Source organism: Pleurodeles waltl, chromosome 1_1, assembly GCF_031143425.1.
Source record: "Pleurodeles waltl isolate 20211129_DDA chromosome 1_1, aPleWal1.hap1.20221129, whole genome shotgun sequence".
Lineage (NCBI taxonomy): Eukaryota > Metazoa > Chordata > Amphibia > Caudata > Salamandridae > Pleurodeles > Pleurodeles waltl.
This window is the reverse complement of record NC_090436.1, coordinates 186,572,882-186,594,399: the sequence shown is the minus strand read 5'-3', so window position 1 is coordinate 186,594,399 and position 21,518 is coordinate 186,572,882. Positions and strand designations below refer to the sequence as shown.

At 42.9% G+C, this 21,518-nt stretch overlaps 1 protein-coding gene across 5 annotated transcripts in view; it reads left to right on the top strand.

The window, feature by feature from the left end:
• Positions 1 to 21,518, top strand: part of PDZD2 (PDZ domain containing 2) — an 877,375-nt gene that overhangs the window by 783,817 nt on the left and 72,040 nt on the right. For all 5 annotated transcript variants that reach the window (XM_069220426.1, XM_069220418.1, XM_069220410.1 and 2 more), the window contains exons 21-23: positions 4,214 to 4,315; positions 12,037 to 12,307; positions 16,482 to 16,610. In XM_069220426.1, the coding sequence (XP_069076527.1) occupies positions 4,214 to 4,315; positions 12,037 to 12,307; positions 16,482 to 16,610 (502 nt within the window). The remainder of the gene's footprint in view (positions 1 to 4,213; positions 4,316 to 12,036; positions 12,308 to 16,481; positions 16,611 to 21,518) is intronic.

Genomic DNA, 21,518 nt, shown 5'->3' with positions numbered 1-21,518 from the left:
TAAAAATTCAGATAATTGTATTTGGAGAGTTATTTCAATAATTTTCTCTCTCTTGTGCCTTGAAATATCTAGTTTTATTGAACATTTGATCTTAGTAATATAATTGATTTGCACATGTCTATTAAAAGCTATATGGCATGCACTACAATATTGCACTACAATATTTTCCGGATTAGGCGCTGTGTCCTGGGGCCTCCCTCCACCATCTTAATAGAGGCCTTAGTTGTAGTTATCCTTATTAATTCCAACCTCAGTGAGTGAAATGTGAAAGCTTCCAACTCCAAATTGCACATCAGCTGTTTTTTTATACGAGATGTGTACTACCAGGTTTTATTATAAGTAGTCCATTCTTTGCAAAATGATACGTGTAATGAATATCAATGAAGTATTTCATATTTTGCAACCCCACATAAATGGATCCAAATTTAGGGGTGCTGTCCTGCAACGGATAGATAGCTGATCACGATCCTTGTGTGACTTTCACAAACGGGAAACATTTTTTAAAGCAGTCCGTGTCCATTAACTATACAAGTGATACTTTCAAAAAAATGTTTCTTGTTTGGCAACACTGGCCCTCTGAAGCACTTTCTGGGTCCCGCGAGGCTACCTCTCGCGATTTCCAAAGAAGAAGTTGTTCTACAGGGACAGCACCCCTTTTGTGGACCTGCTACCACCCCAACTTGAGAGTTATAACTTTTCAAAGGGTTGCTGTGAGGGAAATAGGGTAAATACCTCTTTTACGTCCCCTCTTATTTGTGATTCAGGAAGACGCACAAAACTATTTTTACAAGTCTGAAATATTTTCAAATTCATAAAACGAGGTTTGGACCTTGTGTCATTTGCAGTCACAAAAATCTTCAGTGCATGAGACACCATCTTACATTGTTAACAATTAAGTATGACTTATTGTACGTTTATTAGCATGATTATTAATATGAAAAATCCATGTTTTCAAAAAGGAAAGGTTTATTGAAAACAGAGTGAAATACTGGGCTATACTGCTCGATTGTCTGCAGTAAAACGAAGAGAAATATTTTGTTAAAATATAGAATTATAGATAAGACAGCCTTTACTAGCAAGACAGGGCTAACAATGGGTGCTGATTGCAGTTGGAAAGGTCAGCTTCATGAATAGTCTGTTAATTAAACAAGAGACCATAAGTATTCTCTGAGATTACTGAAGCTTTTGCTAGGTTGGTTTACATAAATAGATTCATTCAACAATAGTCTATAGTTAAGTTCAGTTATGTTTGAAGCTTTTCATTATTAATTATACAATGGCCATTGGTGAAGCTATGCTGAGGCTATCATTATGATATGATTTCCATGAAAAATACAAACTATTTCTTACGCTGCTGTGAAATATGGGTTTATGCTACTGCATTTAATGCTACAAAAACAGCCAAACTTCTGATATATGATTTAAAAACAGATATGCACATTTAAGCGTGCTATTTATTGCTATTGTTGATTATGGGGAAGAGTTATGACTCACGAGAAATGTCTTGTGTGGGTCACGTGACCCTCTTTTCCCTCAACAGCAGTAATAGACAGAAAGCCATGTTATGTTTTCATGTGGAGTAGTTATAATAAAACTTATGAAAGCATATCTCGAGCACAAGCGTCTAAATCTGGTAGTGACCCCAGTTGCTTTCATCTGCCATCTGATTCTAGATTAGAATCTGTGAGAATATAAACAGTGTTTTCTCAAGGCAGTTACACTGTAGGCTGGTAATAATTAGGGATTGACATTGAATATTAAGGAAATTGAGAGATTATATAATTTCTTTAGCTTATGAGCACAGGTTCATGTTAGAGCTAGATAGGCAGTTCCTGCTCTGTTAAGATGTGGGTGTCCAGACCTATAGCCTGCCCCTTCGCATGGCAAAAACTGCCCATTGCCCTGGAACCATGGCCAGTCCTTTTCAGACTCTCCTGCATCCCATGTTACCAGCAAAGTAGTCATTGAAAAATCCAGAAGAATTGAGTCAAAACATCTCCACATGTGTATCCTTCAGGAACGGAAGAAATAATTCTAAAGTTGCCTATGCTTTGTGATAAGTAATGATGATTTATATTGGTAGGCGTCAATCTGTACTTCCAATATGGCAGTCACAATTTGTCTGATATTGTAAAAAGCTTGTATTTTGTAGCATGTTAGCAGTCTAGATGTTGTATGCTTTCCAAATGAGACATAACAGACTCAAAGAGAACAAGGGGGTCTAGATGGCCCACTCTTCGAACCATGGGGTGCGCCTTCTCTAACTTAACCACTTAACCATAGAATGCAGAAGCGCTATCTCACAAGCATCACATATTCTCTTGAATTGTGGGAGCCAACAGCTACCAGGACATCAGGAAAAGCCCTCTTGTCAAGTGGTTCCCACCATTTTTAGTTCTCTGGACCCCCACTTTATCATTACTGGAACCTGGGCGACCCCACTGACTCATTATTGGAATCTGGGGACCACCCACCGAGTCATTACTGAAAGCTGGGGACCTAATCTGTTCATATTTTTTAATTTTCAAAGCAGTCGCGGACCCCCTGAGAAGGCTTTGCGGACCGCCAGGCGTCACCAGACAACAGGTTGGGAACCATTGCTCTAGTCCCCAGGTTGAAGCCTGCTCCAGGGAGCACCGTCAACCTCCCACATCTTCCTCATTTCTTTATATGTACACCCACTTCCCAACCACACTGCATGTGGATAAATAGGTGTGGCGGGTGGGAGAACAGTATCTTTATTGCAGTAGGCAGGAAGTTGGGCAGTGAACAGACCTGCAAAATTGTATCTCGTTCAGTCCAAGACTGCTGTTAGCCGGCTCAAATTGCCTGATCTGGCGGGGACCCCCTGTTTCATTATCTCACCTCTTAGTCTCTCCTGGATCATTCCCAGTAAGCCAGCAATGTTGGTATTTTAGGAACAGCAGAGAGCCTCCAATGGAACTTATGCTCTCATCTCCTTCTAGGCACCCCAGGGGCGGGGCTTAAGGGAGGAGGAGCAGGGGGTGTTTGGGGTGCTACATCCCCATAATAAATGTATTTTGTGATAAATAGTTGGGTACAGGTGTTTTCAGTCGGGTATTGTGTGGTGTGTGTTGGATTTCACCAGGAATTTTTACACACAGCCAAAAGCACGCACACACTCCCTCGCTCTGTTTGTAAAAAAAAAAAAAAAAAAAAGACTTAAAACATGTTGGTTATTTCACAAAATAATGTGGTCTCTCTCACTTGGTACCCCTGCCAATCCCCATTCCTCTCCCTTTCTGCTGCCCCTTAAGCCCCTCTTGTGCGCCCTGCTTGTCATATAATATATTTCAACATTATGTGCACGTGTGATTGTTGGAAACTCCGAAGCTCCCCCCCCCTCAATCTTACTGACCAAGCTACGCCCCCGAGGGCCCCCCTCCCACCGTCGTCTTGGGGCACTACTAATCACATTAGTAGGGGGAGTGGATACAGTCACTCTGTGAAACACTAAAGCACACTTGGCACGTGGAAGGATTTTCGCTGGTGTAAGAGAACTTTAATTTTGACTACAACCCTAATGCCCCGACAAAGGGGCCCCGCTTCCAGCTCGCACGCGGCTGCAGGGCACTCCATATCATGGTGGCGCCCCCGGCATTCCCTTGAACTGGCACTGAAATTTGAAGACTGTGGAAAATGGATTCAGAATACACTGAAGGAAACCTGCAACATATTTCTCCACAATAAATCATTTGACGACATATTTAGGATAAAAGTATATTTTCGGCATACTCATGAGCTGTGGAAAAAGTGCTTTTGTGTAGATTCCATTATGTAATAAACTTTGTAGGAGGGACGATTTTGACATTAAAGTAACAAAAAAAACTAATTTGGAGTCTGCACTTGCGGTTTTTTATCCAGTTGTGGTTCGTAGATGATAGAGTTGGCCTGGCCAAACACACAAGGCTGGTGGTCTCTGTAAAGATGTTTTTTAATCCTTAGGCCGAGTACTGGAAAGGTTTGATCAGTCAGGGTCAGGCTGTGCTGTGTGATAGACCATTCCGGCATGAAATGTGCAGGGCTGTCGCCCGCTGGCCAGGCCAGAGGGCGCGCCCTTCAGTTTACAGGCCTTCTCACGCTCAACGCGCCCCTCCACATACTAAAAACAAATAAGATTATAACACACTTGTTGCTCGGATGTTCAAAGTCCCCGCTGACGGCTGCTTTCGTTGTGTTTTTGTTTCTGCAGAGGAAAGAAGACGTGTACTTTGTGGTGCTGAACAAAGACGCCGGCTCCGGCCTGGGGTTCAGCATTGCGGGCGGAGCCGACCTGGAGCATAAGTGCGTGTCTGTAAGTGATTACCGCAGCCGGCCTCGGGTAGGGCGGGGGCTGGAAGAGCGCGTGGAAACACCGCCGAGGCGTCATGAATCCGAAGGCTGCTGCTGCGTCCTGGGTGACGGGCTCCTCTGGCCGCGTCACGGGGGAACTCAGGCTCGCATGGCAAGCAGCGCAGTGCGGCCTGAACTAAGCCCAGGGTCGGGGGCTTTATAGCACGGGCGGTTAAGGGGTTCCACTGCAAAAAAATATCATGTGCGCCGGGCAGGTGCAAAACCTCCCCAGGAGCTAGACAAATGCATGGGGCAGGGGTTAAAAACGCAGTGTAGGAATAAATGCAGAGATGGAGTCCAGCGTGTTACAACAATAACAGAAATGAGCGTGCTAAATGTTCTTATCTTCTAATTATGTCTGTGTTCATTAACACCTTCGCTACCAGGCCTTTTCCCCCTCAGGTGCCAGGCCTTTTTTTGGCTATTTGGGGCAGTTCGCACTTAGGCCCTCATAACTTTTTGTCTACATAGGCCACCCATGCAAAATTTGCGTCCTTTTTTTCCAGCAACCTAGGGATTCTAGAGGTACCCTGAGTTTGCGGGCTCCCCTGGAGGAGAACAAGAAATTGGCCAAAATTCAGCAAAAATTTCATTAAAAAAAAAAAAAAATTGGGAAAAAGGACTTGTGTGGGTAGGCCTAATGCCCGCAACAGGAAACGCAACATGGACACATCACATTTTTACATTGAAATCTGATGTGTTTTTTGGAAAGTGCCTAGCTGTGGATTTTGCCTCTAACTCAACCTGCACCTAGGGAAACCTACCAAACCTGTGCATTTTTGAAAACTAGACACCTAAGGGAATCTAGGATGGGGTAACTTGTGGTGCTCTCACCAGATTCTGTTACCCAGAATCCTTAGCAAACCTCAAAATCTAGCATTAAAAAAAAACACTTTTTCGTCACATTTCGGTGCTGCAAAGTTTTGGAATCTGAGGGGAGCCACAAACTTCCATCTATCCAGCATTCCCCTAGGTCCCCTGATAAAAATGGTACCTCACTTGTGTGGGTAGGCCTAGTGCCCGTGACAGGAAATACCCCAAACCACTATGTGGACACAATAAAATTATCAAATACAAAACCACCTGTTATTGCGGGGGACTGGGGGGGACACCTGTGTTTTTGAGCCTGATCTCAGCAGCCAACTAGGGAAACCCACCAAACCCAAACATTGCTGAAAACTAGATACCTAAGGGAGTCCAGGGAGGTGTGACTTGTGTGGATCCCCCAGTGTTTTCTTACCCAGAAGCCTCAGCAAACCTCAAATGTAGCTAAACAAATCACATTTTTCCCACTTTTCTGTGTGGGAGCAGCGAACTGGCACAACTTTTCTACCACCCAACGTTCACCTCAGTCTCCTGGTAAAAATGATACCTCACTTGTGTAGGTGGGCCAAGTGTCTGTGACAGGGAAGAGCCAAAAAAATGTCGAAAATGAGGGGCGCAACCAAAGTGGGTTCAAAAAAGGCAGTTTGAAAAAAAACATTTTTAGGGTGACAAGTGGGGCAGAATTTATATCGGTATAGATGTGACAGTGCTGGGTGGTAAGAATTGTGTGGATTACTACAGATTCCAGAAGGTTCCATCACAAAAATGTGGGGAAAATGTGTGATTTCCAGCAAAGTTGGAGGTTTGCAGGGCATTGTGGGTAAGAAAATGGTGCAGGATGCATGTGAAGCTCACCACCCTGGACTCACCTAGATGTTTAGTTTTCAGATGTGTCTGGGTCTCGTCGCTTTTTCTACATGGCAGCGTCCCAAAGTCCAAAAAGTGCAGCTCTCACCATTCCAAGAGGGACGATTTTGAGAGTTAGAGAAGCTCTCATGGCCAAAATGTTATACCAAAACCCAAAATAACCAAATGTCCTCTTGGTTGCCATGGGATAAGATGTTTTATTGTGTGGGGGGAGAGATGAAAGACTGTTACCACCTTCAGTTGGGGTGGGGGCATAACCATGCCCATACAGGTTGGTAGGCTCCACCCCACTATGTTTTATTTTGTTTTTAATTCCCTGGCATCTAGTAGGCTTTCTGCCCCCACTGGGGGCTAATGGGCCTTATGAAAATAGGCTGATCTGTCCCCAAGGGGGGCAGAAATGGCCAACAGTAATGTGCCCCCATGGGGAGCGACGCTTGCCCGAGGGGCTGCCCCCCCAACAAAACACACACACACACACCCCAATCCCTGGTGCCTAAGTGCTTTCTGGCCCCTCTGGGGGCAGTTTTTGCCTAAAAAAAAATGGCGGATCCACCCCCAAGGGGACAGAAAGGGCCAAAAAATAATCCCTCCTAGGGGAGCGACCCTTGTTGAAGGGGTCGTTCCGTACATGTAAAGAAAACAAATAAAATAATAATCCCTGGTGTCTTGTGGGTTCTGCCCCACCTGGGGGCAGATCAGCTTAATTAAAATAGGCCGATCTGCCCCCGGGGGGTCAGAAAAGGCCCACTAATAAATTGCCCCCCTGGTGAGCGGCCCTTGCAAAAGAGACCGCTTCCCTTATGTAAAAACACATACAAACATAAACACAAAATCCCTGGTGTCTAGTGGGCATTTCTACAGAAAAAGCTTTCCTTTTTCCTTTCCTTTCCTTTCCTTTCCTTTCCTTTCCTTTCCTTTCCTTTCCTTTCCTTTCCTTTCCTTTCCTTTCCTTTCCTTTCTTTTCCTTTCCTTTCCTTTCCTTCGCCTGCCCACACCTCCTGGTCGGAAGAGAAATGCTTTGCATTTCTCTTTCGATCGCGCTGGAAGCTGAGCTTACAGCGCAATGGGAGGTGACCTCTCATGAGGTCACCGCGCAATTGCGCCCTGATGTCACTGGGGCGGATGAGGGGTGGGTCGGGGTGGAAGGGGAAGCGATTCCCCTTCCATCCCTGCCCTGGGGGGGAGGCCCACAGGGGGGATTGCTGGCGCTCCCCCGTGGGCCGGGTGCAGGACGAGCTGGTCTAGTCTCGTCCTCGGCACACAGTAACCATGGCCGAGGGCAAGACCATTTCATCCCAGGCATCCAACCGGTTAAAGCAATAATAAATATATCCATAAATATTGGTCTTAAATTGCATCATTTATCATCCATTATTCTATTCATATTGGCCTATCATTACATAGTTCATTTAGGCCATACGTTAAGTTTGTATGCAGTTTTGTAGGAGCGTTTATGCATATTTACTATATAAAGGTTTGATTATAGATAAAGTAGACAAGAACCTCTTTACTTCCAAACCAAGGGGGTCAAATTCTTATACTCCTCATTCACCAAGAGTACATTAACATTTAGTGCCTCATTACCTTGAGTCCATTTCATAGTCCAGTTTCATCTAATTTCCTGAGCGAATATATTTCATGTCATTCATTATCTTTACTACAGGCACTACTGCTACAATATCCATTACAGCTACTACTAAGTCTTTCCAGTATAATTATACCAGTAACAACATAAGTTCTGCACCCACTACAACATAAAGTATCACTACATCGAGTAATACTACTAGTACTTCATAAATTGTACTAATATGGCCATTATCCTACTACTGATACTGTTCTTACTAGTGGTGTGCCACTTACTATTACATTTATAGCCAGTGCTGAAGCCACTTAACTGCTATTATTTGTAATGCAACTATCAGTCCTTTGACTATTACTACCACCAGTAGTATTTGTCATGAAAAAGGTACTGCTAAAACTGCTTCTAGCTCTGCTTTGTTTGCCACTATTGCTACTTCTGCTGTTATAATGACTATTGACGTTACCAATATTAACTCTACTGGTGTTACTTTTACAGTCCTTGACACTACTTTCAGTAATACTGCTTGTACTACTACGAGTAAGTAAAAAAACTACTGAAATTATTTGATGTTTCACTTTTGTGACATCATGAGGACTGAGTGAGAGAAGGTAAACGGCAAAGAAAATGAACAATGCAAGACAGTTTGAGTATTTATAAAGCCCTACCAGAGAAATCCGACACCCTAGTCCATCAACAAAAAAGAGGTTCTCTAAGCAATCACAAACCCCAGTAGTTGAGTCCCAGTAGTAGACAACTGAGACACAAGTACCAACAATTAGAATGCAAGGCAACCTTGCTTGCAGTTTATTCAGAATGTGGCTCCCCTGCTCATATAGAGCTAATTAGGAAGACCCTCCGTTCCAGTTTCTTACATTGTGCTAATATTCCCAAATTCAAGGGAGCTCGCATTGAAAGTTGTGCATTTTCACCGGCTGTGATCCTCCTTTGCTGAAAGAAACCTCAAATTCAAAGAAACTTTTTTAAGTTTCAGGAATGTGACTCAGCATGTGTGCGTAAAAATTAAATGAGGGTCTTTCATATAGTTAACTGAGCATCTGAATCACTTTTTGCAGAAACTTAGGCTGATTGTTAAGCTTAGGGACCTTAATTAAGTCCATTGCTATCAACCTAAATTTCAAGCATTTGTGAATCTGTAAATATTATCTTAAAAATATTGAATCTTGCCTTCCTAATGAAGGGACAAACTGTTTCCCCCTCTTACTCTACTGTTGCAGTGTGTAGATAATCCGCTTTAGTAGTAGACCGCCAAAAAGCCTCCATTGTTATTCAATTCTTCAATGAAGGAATGGTCCCTGTCCCTTAAACTTGCAACTATGGCTCTTACACAAAAACGATGAAGGGTCCAGAAGCTATGCATCCAACTTCGAATTTGCCAGTTGCCTGGAAGGTTGTCTAGACACACATTTTATGGAATTTTGCTCAATACCTGGAAGTCAAGTTTCTATCCAGGTGATGGGATAGAGTCTGCTCCGAAAGATGGCAAAGAAATTGTTATGGTACTGCAGTTGTGTGTATCGTTTGGTTCCTATCATTTTGGAGCGGTCTTCTGTTTTCAACACAGTGGGCAATGTACTTAACTAGTAATAATGGATTAAGAGTTGGGCATAAGGAGGAGGAGCTCATAGAGGGTGATGGGCAGTTCCCTTGAGCAATCAACAGTGACTCCGTGATGTATTCCCAGTATGTGGGAAAAGCAGGTTGTCTCTTAAAAGATCTAAGACAGAGAGTTGGGATAGTGCCTTCTCCTTCTCTAACTATATTTAGATACCCAAAATGCTAGTGAAACCTGCAGAGACAACTCCAGTAGTAAAATAAAAAAAATCAGGGATTGTAGTTTGCTAATGATCTGTCTATAAATTGCAGCTGATTGAAGTTCACTAATAATGTTTTTCTTTTCCTGTACACCTACAGCAGAGTTTATTCATCAGGACACTAACAGCCTTCACTTAAACTATGCAAATGCAGTTTTTACAAGCTGGGTCTCGTGGCTTAGTGGACTAATGCGTCTACTGTAGGAACCTGTGTTCAACCTCATGGTCACAGGTTAAAATCCCGGCAGGTCCACTCAGCCTTTCATCCCAAAATTCAGAGGTCGATAAAATGAGTACCATTGAATTGGGTAACAATAAACATCTGTTATTCAGTGCCTAGATACCTACGAGTTATGTGCGCTTTATAAATACACATGTTATGTTATGTTAAATGCAGTTTTTATGTCACTGCCACCCTATAATCTGCTATAGAGACAAGCTGGATTAAGTGTATGCTACGAAAAGTCGGCTTTGAACTAAGGGTATGAGCTCACTTTGGTGAAACATCATGTACAGTTTAATTTATCTGCCTTGGTCAACTGTGTGATGTGGAACAAGATCCCATAGTATTTGAAATCAGCTTTTCAGAAATATTGACCAAATGGGACTAACTGATCTAGCTACAGCCTCAGACCTAATATAACTCAAAACAAGAAAGTTTAGGTAGGTTTAGGCTGTTGGACACACCATGGCCAATTAATTCGCTAAGTTGTTAAATGATCTTTATGGGTTCTCAAAACCCAGGTCATTATAGAACAAGCAAGGTCCTAAGGAAGATACTGCTGCTTTAAACTAGATATTGCACAAAAAGTTTGTTCTCTAGATCGCCAGTGTCACGCCCCATGTCTTAGAGCAATCATGAAGTTCCACTGTGTGACATGAATACTATTTATTTCCTAACATTGTAGGGCACTCTCTCCAACATCATTACCTTACCTTCCTTTCGCTCATTTAATCACCAAAGCTATGGAAGGGTAAGTCTTTAAAATAAAATTGCAGTCCACAAGTTATTTTATTAAATTGACTGAAAGTAAATTGTGCACAATGAATGTGAGTATAACCTTCTTAGGTTGACAGAATACGCAATATTTTTCTATCACTTTTGGGGTACATAGGGGAAAGTTCCCATGATCTGCACCAGAAATCCTAAGAAAAAGTGAAGATATTTTAAGGGAACAATTAAAAATATATCAGATAACACAGAGTGGGCCTCAGGCCCCGGGCAGATTGTCCTCGAAGCTCGGGCCCGGACGCTGACTTTTACCACATGGTGTGGTCCTGCCCATCCATAGCGACTTACTGGAGTGCGGTTATGAGGGAGGTCTCAGGGCTCTTGAGGGGTGAGGTGGAAGTGGCTCCACTGCCCCTCTTGCTGGGGGTCATGGGGGTAACAGGATTGAGAAGAGCAGACCAAATCTTTCTGGGAGTGGCATGCCTGGTGGCAAAAAGAGACATAATGGCGGACTGGAAGGCCGGGGCAGCACCGGCGCTGGCCAGATGGAGACGAGGTGTGGACTGGTGTGCCCGGAACGAAAAACTTGTATATGAAGCCAGGGGATGCCCAAATAAATATTATAAAGTGTGGGGGATATGGGAGGCCACGGGGTGCACTTAACTTGCTCATGAGCTGCATGGCCTGCTGGGAGGAACCACCCTCCAGTAACAACTCGTGGGGGGTTTCCCCCCTCTCCTTTTCTCTCTCTTCTTTTCTCCTTTAAAATATGTCCGTGCAGCTGTATACTGGTTGTTAACATTGTCTGTATAGCTTGTTTGGGACTTGGGAGGTGACCGTCTCCAGGTACCATTTGGTGCCATGTTGTGTGTATTTTAATCTTATTGTTTTCGCAAAATCATTAAAATTTCTTCATAAAAAATATATATATATCAGATAAAATACAGAAATAGATGTCTGAATTTTTCATCAAAGGGGTGGATCTATAGTACACACTTATGAGGGAGCTTGGGAGCTCAGGATTAGCAGAGGTAGATATTCTGTTCACAGAAATGGTAGTTAACTCCTGCTCCTATCGTGAGAACACATGGTTAATTGTACACTCAGTGAAAAATTGAAAAAACATTTTGGAAATCTACTAGGAGGCAGAGCTGGATACACTCTACAGTGTAGTGTATTGAAGCACAGGGAGAAAGGACTGCAGTACCTTGCACAGTGGTCTTTTCTTTGGACCAAATTATGGCAGTTGTATCAGTGCACAGCATTATGTTTATGGTCATTTTGTTTTAGTGATAGAATATTGGTGCGATAATGTTTTGATATAATTCAAACTTTGACTCTTCCAGAGCCATACATGTAACTAACATTATGCACCCTACCACAAACCAATATTATGCATGTGGAAATATTTCAAGTGAGATTGTGCATATAGTATTTCATAAGACAGCTCTTCGGACATTAATATTTGTGTATCCTCAAAGCATTCAATGTCTGTGTCCTCTTTTACTTTCACTAAGACTCCCTGAACAAACAGCATCCTCTCTTGCTTTGGCCTTTTCTCTAACACATTGTAGTACATTTTCTGGTAAAGTAACCTGGGAATTTTTTATTTTATTTTGCAGGTACACAGGGTGTTTTCAAAAGGTGCTGCATCTCAAGAAGGAAGCATTGAGCGTGGAGATTGCATCCTGTCTATCAATGGTGTCCCTCTTGGGGGATCGGTGCATGGGGAGGCTCTCAATGCTCTTCATCAGGCAAAGTTGCACCAATCCGCCATCATCGTAATCAAAAAAGGGATACCTGGAGGGCTCAGGTCTGCTCTGACAGATCCATCTGCTGTGGGACGGACGATGCTGGCGCCTGGAGAAGATGTCTGCAAGGACATAGGAAAAGGTATGTGCTCAGGACAATTCTGACTGGAAGTGTTCTTTACAGGCAAAAAAAACTGCATTTGTTCTTGGAGGTACTTGATGTGATACAACATACCCACCTAATTGTAGCTCACCATTTCAGAAAATATTGCTATAATTTTAGAATTATGGTATGCATAGTTCTGTACTGTGGTCAGTGTTCAGATTTCCTGAGAAATTGCTATTTTATGGTTTCTTAGAACGTTTTTGTAAAAAAAGGCATAGATTTATTATGCTTCAGAAACTGCTAAATCCAGGAAGCCCTCCACAAGCCTCTACAAACACTTTAGGGATAAACGAAATCCAGATTTGTCATTTTTTTATTTTCTTGCTTAATAATATTCTGGGTGTATTTAAATAACAGTGACATTTATGTCCAAATCTTGATTCACCTCATTTCCAAATGAATTATTTGTTGCATGAGGCTTATTATTGTAACTTTTATCATAACAATGTTAACCCTCATAATAAAGGCATAGTATATTCCCTTGATCAGACCTCAGTAAGGCACTTGATGAGTTAAAAGGGGATTTTATGGTAACCTGGGAGGAGATTTTAATTGTAGGGTTTGCCCAATTTCTATAAGCTCTGTCTGTGCAGTGCTGGGATCCAACATTACAGACTATTCCCCTTTTGAGTGCAACCCATGTGGTGACGCCATCAACTCAATCATGCAAAGCACTATCTTCTGTTTGCTTTAGATTTTATTGCTGCCCTAACTCACGAACATATTACTTTTACTGGTAAGGGCCCAGGCAGTCTGATTGCTTTTATCACCCTCTCAGAGAAGTGCAGACACAAGGTCATTGATTTCTCGAGCTTACAGAACTGCTTGAGCGAACATGAAACCTTGGCATTTTGTCTGTTTTGTGGGTAATACACAGCAACAGGTTGTGCTTACCATACTACCAGTAGAGGCCAGTCGTAACAAAGGTATGCTCAACAAATCGGTAACGGCAGACCCCAGACACATGTTAACTGAGCTTGTAACCAGAAATGGAGAGCAGATGGTGATGTGTCTGGTGAGTACTGAGATCTGTAATGCTATTACGGTGCTCCTAACATATGCAGAGACCCACTGGGAGCCATGTTGTAAGACAACAACATTGAATCAAATAATTATTTTCATACTACAGTGGCCGATTGTCCATGGGGCGGACCTGATCTGGCAACCATTACTCTAGGGGAGGTTAGATCTGCAATTGAATGGAGTGCAAGGAATAAGGTACCACAACTCCAGTAGTAAAATAAAAAAAATCTGGGATTGCATTTTGTTAGTGATCTATCACTGAAAAACAAGTATCTGATGTGTTAATAAACTGCAGCCAATAGGGTTCCAATTGATTAATGGGCATCTCTAATTGTCAACATATTAATGAGTGCAGTTTCTGTAGGTCCTTCCAAGTCATGGTTGAATTCATTATTGTTCCATTTTACAAGAAGGGTGATAGAGTTTGACCCCTAATGTTATTGACCCATCTCCCTAATCGATTCAACTTTTAAGATATTGAGTAGGATTTTATTGGCTCCGTTGGAGGCTAGGGTTGTAAAAAAGGGACCCTTTCAATTGTCCAATATGGGTTCAGGAAGGGCCTAGGAACTGTTGACCAATATCTGAACCTACACATAATTCTTAGTAAATATGCCAAGGTGTAGAAGGTTTGCATGCATCTAGCATTCACGGACCTCAACACAGTATTTGATTGTGTTACTAGAGGGAAACTTTGGGCAAAAATGTTGGAAATGGGAGTGGAGGCCTCAGTAGTGTATTTTGTAGCTCAGTTGCATGAAGACGTGGCAGGGTGTTTTAGGGTATGGGTCTAATGGTGAATTCACTGCTCCAATCAAGCGTTGTGTGAGACACGGGTGCATGGTGGCCCTCTTTCTTTCCTTTTTATATATTAAAAACCTTGATATATTTTTTAACAATGATCAGGGGAGGCGGATATGCGCAGGGTTGGAACAGGAGGTCTTCCCACATTTTTATATGCGGATAACATTGTATCCTAGTATTAAGAACAGGTCTGGGTCTTCAGAGGTTGCTGGATAGATTTGTTCTATTCATGAGTGACTTAGGATTAATGACCAGCATAGCCAAGCCACATACTGTGGTCTGTGGGTGCTCCTCCAACAATTTGAAATCCTATTTAATTAATGGCAATAAACGTCTCTGTGTCCTGAGTTTTGCGTATTTGTGGGTACCCTTTGATAGCAAATGTAATTAGATCCATCTAATGAATGTTAGGAAATCCCACTTTGAACAAACAACAGAGGCAACATCTAGGTTCACAGGAAAGTTACGCTCTAAATCGCTAGATATGATGATTAATGTCTATAAAGTACGTTGTTGCTTTGTTGTGACTTATGGTGCAGGAATATGGGGGTACTGTAGTATCTTTGCATTTGCAGGCTCGTGAGAATGTGTTTCTGAGAAGATTGCTTTCCGTTTCCACTAGTGTGCTCACTTTTTCTTGTCACACGGAGTTGGGACTATCGTATCAGGAGGACCAGGTTAAATTAGCTCCACTTATGTGGTGTCACTCTAGTTAGATCACATCTGCATTTTGAATGTATTAGTTAAGGATATAGGTACATTTTGTAAAATGAGTGTGAACACCAAATATGAAGCATTATGGTCCATATAGGAATAATCACACCTTGTTCATGGAGATCCTAGTAGTTATCTTGTTTGAATCTCAGAAAGAGACCTGGCATCTAAACTGCAGTGTGGGCTCTTCCTGAATGGTGGTGCTTGGTATCTGTTCAGGTGGCCAATATACTCTAATATTTGGAGATGAAGTGTTGGAATATGCTTGGTTGCTTTAGGTTTCTCAGCTTGGATTGTTCCATTGACAGGGCTCCTAATTTGTGAAAAAGAAGAGTTATGTGTGATGTATTGCAGTGTATGAGAGGGAATCGTTTGTGCCTTACCCTACACCCAGTGTGGGTCGCCTATTACAGGCTTACCATGAGAGGGTTCATTTTCTGCTTCTTACTGTGGTGTAGGTTAGGTATAGTTCAGCTGGTTTAAGAGACAATGGTCTTTGTTTAACAATAAAGGTCCAGTGTCAGACTTCTACTCCTTAAGGTTGACTGTGTGTCCATCATAGAAGTCCTGGACTGGTAGGCACATACACCATCTCGGGCACAGATCCTGAGATGGCAAAAGTGAGAGTGGTTGGAGGGTGTCTGCTGCCTGAGGTTGTACACTCCACTCTGAAAAATCTAAGAGTCAAAAAGACCTCTGGAGTAAGTGGGCAACTCCTTGCCAGCCCAGCACCTGGAAGTGATCCTACTGAAGGCACCAGATTGGAGCATCCTCTTTTAGTGGATAGTTAGGTGCCTACTTCCTAACACTGACAGCTGTCAGTTACCTTGGTTAGTGATTTGCTTTTGTGCAGAACTAGCCCTCACATGGTGATTATAGGCCAACCTAGTTGGCAGGATGAGCTGCATCACCTTGTTGGTCATGATGGTCCTATTCTCTTGCTGGAAGCCTCCTATGGGTAGGCTAAAGATAGCTCTATCCCTGGTGGGGTATGCAGATGAGAAAGGTTCCCGTAGACCAGGTTAGTGACTAGGGTTCAGCTAAATAGTGTGGCAGTCCTGAAAATGCGGAACATGAGTGTCGGCCCAAAACTGTTGAGGTGGTCCACTTCTACACAGGGAGTGGATTTGGCAGTAGGATGTGAGGCTGGAACTGACCCCACTAATGCAGAGGGTCTTTCCTCATCCTTTGCTTGTAAAACAACGAGAACTGCCAAGGGAATGGATGTTACTTCCTGCTTTCCTAACTAGTGTAGGCCTGTGTGAGACAATGCAGATTTTGTGTGGTCAACTCCATTTCTTGCTGGTTTTTAGATGCACAGTGGGGCGCACTGCTGTTCTATACCCACTGTGTGTTCTGACCCCTAAAATATGGGCAAATCGACTTGGTTAATAATGCACTTTCTCACATTTCATAATTAGATTTAAAAATAAAACACTGTTTCTCACTGATTCTTTTTCTAGCCTGTGACACTACTGCTTTGGTATTATTACTGTACAGAACGGTTTCCTAATGCACGTGGGATTCATAATCAGAGATGACAATTCCAGCCAGAATGCATTCAATTATTGTGTTGAGCATTGATTAACTTTCCTTGCTTGCTTTTCAGGTGCCACCTTGAGTGACGCAACATGTGTGGAGCTATTGAAGACCTCTGCAGGCTTAGGATTTAGCCTGGATGGAGGAAAGGCTTCTATCTATGGCGACAGGCCTCTTTTTATAAAGAGAATATTTAAAGGTATGGAAATATTTTGTAATTTCTTATTATCCCTCATCTTCCACAACCTGCCCCAGAACACACTGGTCGTGAACCACTCCCAGATTTCAGAGGATCTCTTAGCAGTTATAGCCGGATGACTTGCACCAGTATGACCGGCATTCTGTTCCTGGACCCTAAACAGTGGTTAATTTCAGCAGGTAGATGGTGGATCCCACCGTCACTCATTTTTGGGGACCTGAACTCTTCTGTCCCATATCGAGGGTGGTGGTCTTGCAGCTGTGTTAAGCTAACTGCTAAACAATGTTGTGGGCCACAACTGTCCACCTGCCTGTTCTTACAAGCCTGTGACCTGCCCGGTCCTAAACAATTTTTTCTGCATGGTATAGTTAACACATGGTGATGTCCCTTTATTATGGGAATGGTAAATGTCACAAGGATGCCAGCTTCTACTCTCCACTTGAGTAGTACTGTTTGCACATGTTTCTGAGCCACACTGAAAGTTACACTGTCACCAGAAATGCACAGGCAAGCAGCATCTGGACCCCACCCAAAGTCTGGCTCTAAAGAAGCCTGGGTGAGTCTGAGCCCGCTGGTGGGAACTGCCCAGCGGAAATGCAGTTCTTTAATGGTTGCCAGCCTGCCCAGGCCACAGTTCTACTCATTCTACTTGCTGCTAACACCTGTGGCATCAGATGCAATACTTGGTGCGAAAGAAAACCATTGGGTGAGTGAAGAGCAGCGACCACCGCCTCAAATCTCAAGAGGGGGTGGGGAGGGAGGGAAGATGACGACGGGGGAAATAAATAATAATATATATATTTTTTTAAAACATACCTTTCCACTGCTGCCTCGCTCCTCTTCCCTCCTGTTCTCCTAGCAGTCCCTGGGACACCAGCACAGGCTCCCCATAAAATCTTGGCACTGCTCTCATGCGAAACCTAGCATGAGGGTAGCATCAGGATTGGTCTGAGCGGCTTGGTCTGCCTCTCAGACATTGCACTGCGGTCTGTGCAGTTTCTCCAATCCGGCTGTGCAACACAGCCGGGTTACAGAAACCTAAGAGTGCATGTCTGTTTGGCCGGCCTAAGACGGCCGGCCAAACTGACATGCGCACTTAGTGCACTCCACTCTCACCCCTCCTCTCACCCCTCCCATGGCCCAGCCCCACCCCTCCCTGCACATGCTGGCTGAGCCAGCAGCTGTAAAATAAAACGATAAACAAATATCGTTTTATTTCACAGCTGCTGGCTCTTAGCCAGTAGGGCAACGCTCCTCCGCCATTGCGGAGGACCTGCCCCTGGTGAAGAGCCCCCTATTTTTGTGGAAAAAACCTGGGTGATCAATAATGAAGTGCATGCATTCGAGAAGTGCAGCGAGCGGTTCACGGGTTACACAGGTCACTGTGAAAGGGTTGTCAAACTGTTCTTTTATTAATTTCCGATTCCTCTTAAATTGTATTTAATAAACATGAGAATATGAAATGTTGAAAGAATTATTGCTAGACCCCATACCTAATCCATTTTTTAATGCTATGTTAACAATTGTTTTAAACCGCAAACTGCTGCTAGTGAAAAGCATCCTGGCACTGAGAGCTAAGAACTTCACTGAACAACAGTATCTCTAAACCATTGTTAAGCAAAAAGCAGAGTTTTAAGATCTTTTCTGGAAGTAAGGTGGTAAGAAATGTCTTTTGGGTGTGTTGTAATGCGTTCCAGTCTTTTCCTGCTCAATAGTTAAAAGTTCTGTCTCCAAAAAGTAATTTACTAAACCTGGGGATCACCAGATTATGGTTGTTGCATGAACAAAGAAGGCGGCTCGGAATATAATTTACAATTGTTTCCTGCAGGTAGTGTGGTCCCTTATTGTAGAGTTGTTGAGTAACCATACTCTGAGACCTAAATAGGATCCATTTCTCATCAAGGAACTAATGTTGTTTGTCTGATTGCATTTACGTGTCCTTCCCCTAGGTCTGAACAGCAAATGAATCGCTGCGTTCTGCAGCACCTGAAATTCTGACAGTCCTGCATTAGAAATGTACAAGTAGAGGCTATTACAGTAATCCAGTCTTGAAAGTGTTAATACTTGTACAGCAGTTTCCACCCTTGAAAATGCAAACAATGGATATTTGTTTTCAGCAACTTAAGTTGGAAATATCTGGTAGACACAGTTTTATCTTCTAGGTGTTGAGCAATATCCTGTCATCAAGATACACTCTAAGGTTCTGCACCACTGAGTTGGGTAACGGTGGACTCCCAATTCTATAGGCCACCAGCTGTCTCATCATATCGTCTTATTTTAAAACCTCTGTCCTATCTGAGTTACATTTTAAAGCATTACTGAAAATCCATTCTCGGTCAAAAACTCCGATGTAGTGAACTCATCTAAAGGAACCTTTTGAACTAAAACAAAAATCTATAAAAACTGCTAGCCCACCTCCTCCCCTTCTGCACGATCTAATGTATTGATATTAAATCCTGGAGGGACCCCTAAAGCTAATGCTGTATTGGACCATTCATTCAGCCAAGATTCAGTTAAAAAACGAAAAAAAACAATTTATGATTAGGAATGAGATCTGGCACCTCCATATGATGTTTAGGTAAGAATCGTAGACTTAGTAGGGTGTACCAAAGGTTTGTACGAGGTGATTTATAGCTCAAGGTCTCCACATAGTCAATGGTCTCGTTCTTTTCCTGATCAAGCACTGCAACCCCCTCCATTTTGTTTAGCAAAATTCAGGGCGTAATGGACAATAACTCACTGTTAGAATGGGTGATGTGTCCCCCGTTCTGCATACAAATGAGCAACGTGGCTAGTGGTAGAAGCTGAGTGGTCACTTACGAGCGCAGATAGGTTCACCTTTTTCGCCACCGCTGCTTTGATGTCTTCCAGTCCAACTGACATAAATTGCGCTGGCTCTCTGGCACATGCGCAGTTTACCCTCAATGACTAGATTATTGCATTAACCAGTGCCTGTACTCAAAGCATGCAATTTTAGGTGACCATGTTAAAAAAATAAATAAAAAAAACGCAGCGCACATAGTTTACAACTTCTCCTTAGAGCAGTGCACAGCTTAAAAAAAAAATATATATATATAAAGAAAACAATGAAAAATTAATTAGAACAAATAGTGAAAAACGTTAGCTTAGCTGCAAAAGTAATAACAGAAAATTCCATCTGCTGTTTTACGTCTTGCAAGCGTCACATGAAAATTTCAAAGAATTATTTTCTCCTGCTGAAGGTTGTCTTCCTTCCCGCTCAGTTTTCCAGATCTGCAGTTCATTGCCTTATCCAGCATTTGAGGGTTGCCACATTTTAAGGATTACCCACATATCATCTCTTTATGTAAGACTCAGCACGTGACGAAAAGGTGAAAGATTGAGACACACTCTACCAGCGATTCATCCTACACTCTTTCTCGCAACCTTGGAAAATTGAGCAGCGATGGGGTTGATTTATCGTGAATGATCATTTTGGTTGTATTTACCAGTGAATTTGTATGGTCACAAAATATTCAAGGATTATGTTTACTTCTAGGCTACTAGACAGGAAGGGCTGACAATGATTTTTTAACCTCGGATGCCTCGTAAAAATCCCGAGATAGTCATTTGAACTTGAGTTTAGACCTAGTTGCAATTAATTCTGTAACTTTTTTGGTACGTGGTTTGAAATTATTATTCTCCAGGTACACATTGTTTTATGTTTTTATTTTTGAGCTAGTTATGTTGCAAATTTACTATTGCATCAAATCATGGTATTTGATCTTCGTGATGACTTATCAAACCCAACTATATGAAATGGGACTAGCTATCAAAGTCTTCAGAAGTACGAGGACATTGTGTGCAAAGTAAATGCTCTTTCAGGACACATTGCTAAGAAAATAAATCAACACTACTAATTTATTTACAGAGCAGTACTGTTACAGAACAATCACTATGCCTTAGTGTAAAAGGAATGAAAAATAACATTTACTTTTCATTCCTTTTGCTCTAATGCAAATTAAATGTTCTGTGGCTCTACTGCTTATAGATGGGCGAGCCAGCACATTAATAGGTTGAGCCGGGTCAAGAGTTTATTTGGCCTTTTGATAAAGTTGCTACAAAATTCTAAACATTATATTTAATTTTTCCTGATGTTTCACTTCAGTATGTTAAACTATTTTATTGTTTTGAGTAACATTTACTAGAAGTTGTAGTTGCAGAAGCATTCATGTACTCTCCGACCTGTTCACGATGCCATCAGTGAATCAAAAGAAATGCCAGTGGTTATGGTGCCCCAGCATGTAGCCATTATTGTTATTATACTGAAGGCAACTTATAGTCTGTTAATTCATTTACTTGAGAATTCTTTAATAGTGGATGTTCTGCACATAGGGCCTAATTATGAGTCTGGCGGTCACTACCACCAGACTCGCGGTGGCAGTCTGGACCGCCACCGCCGCTGCTGCTGTGGCGGTCCGACCGCCACATTAGGACCCTCGTGGTCCGACCTCCAGGATTCTGCCGTCTCCGCAGGGATCAGTGATCCCAATGAGCTGACGGCAGGTTGCAATCAGCCAGGGCGTCGCCGCACGCAGCGCTGCCCTGCTGATTATATCCTGGTTCTCCGCCAGCCTTTTCATGGTGGTTTCACCTCCATTAAAAGGCTGGCTGAGAACAGGTGCATAGGGCCACAGACGCGCCCCTGCACCTCCTGTGGCATGGGAAGTGCAGGGGTCCCCCTGCTCAGCACCCTCGTAATGCGCACTGTCTGCTGTGCAGTGCGCATTACGAGAGTGCTGGTGCCCCCTGCGGGCAGCAGCATTTCCGCCGGCTCGATTACGAGCCGGTAACAATGTTGGCGCCACTTTCCCGCTGGGCTAACCGGCCTAATTCTGTAAAGTGCTCTGCTGGTCTGTGTTGTTAGGGCTGTGTCAGATAAAGGCCAGC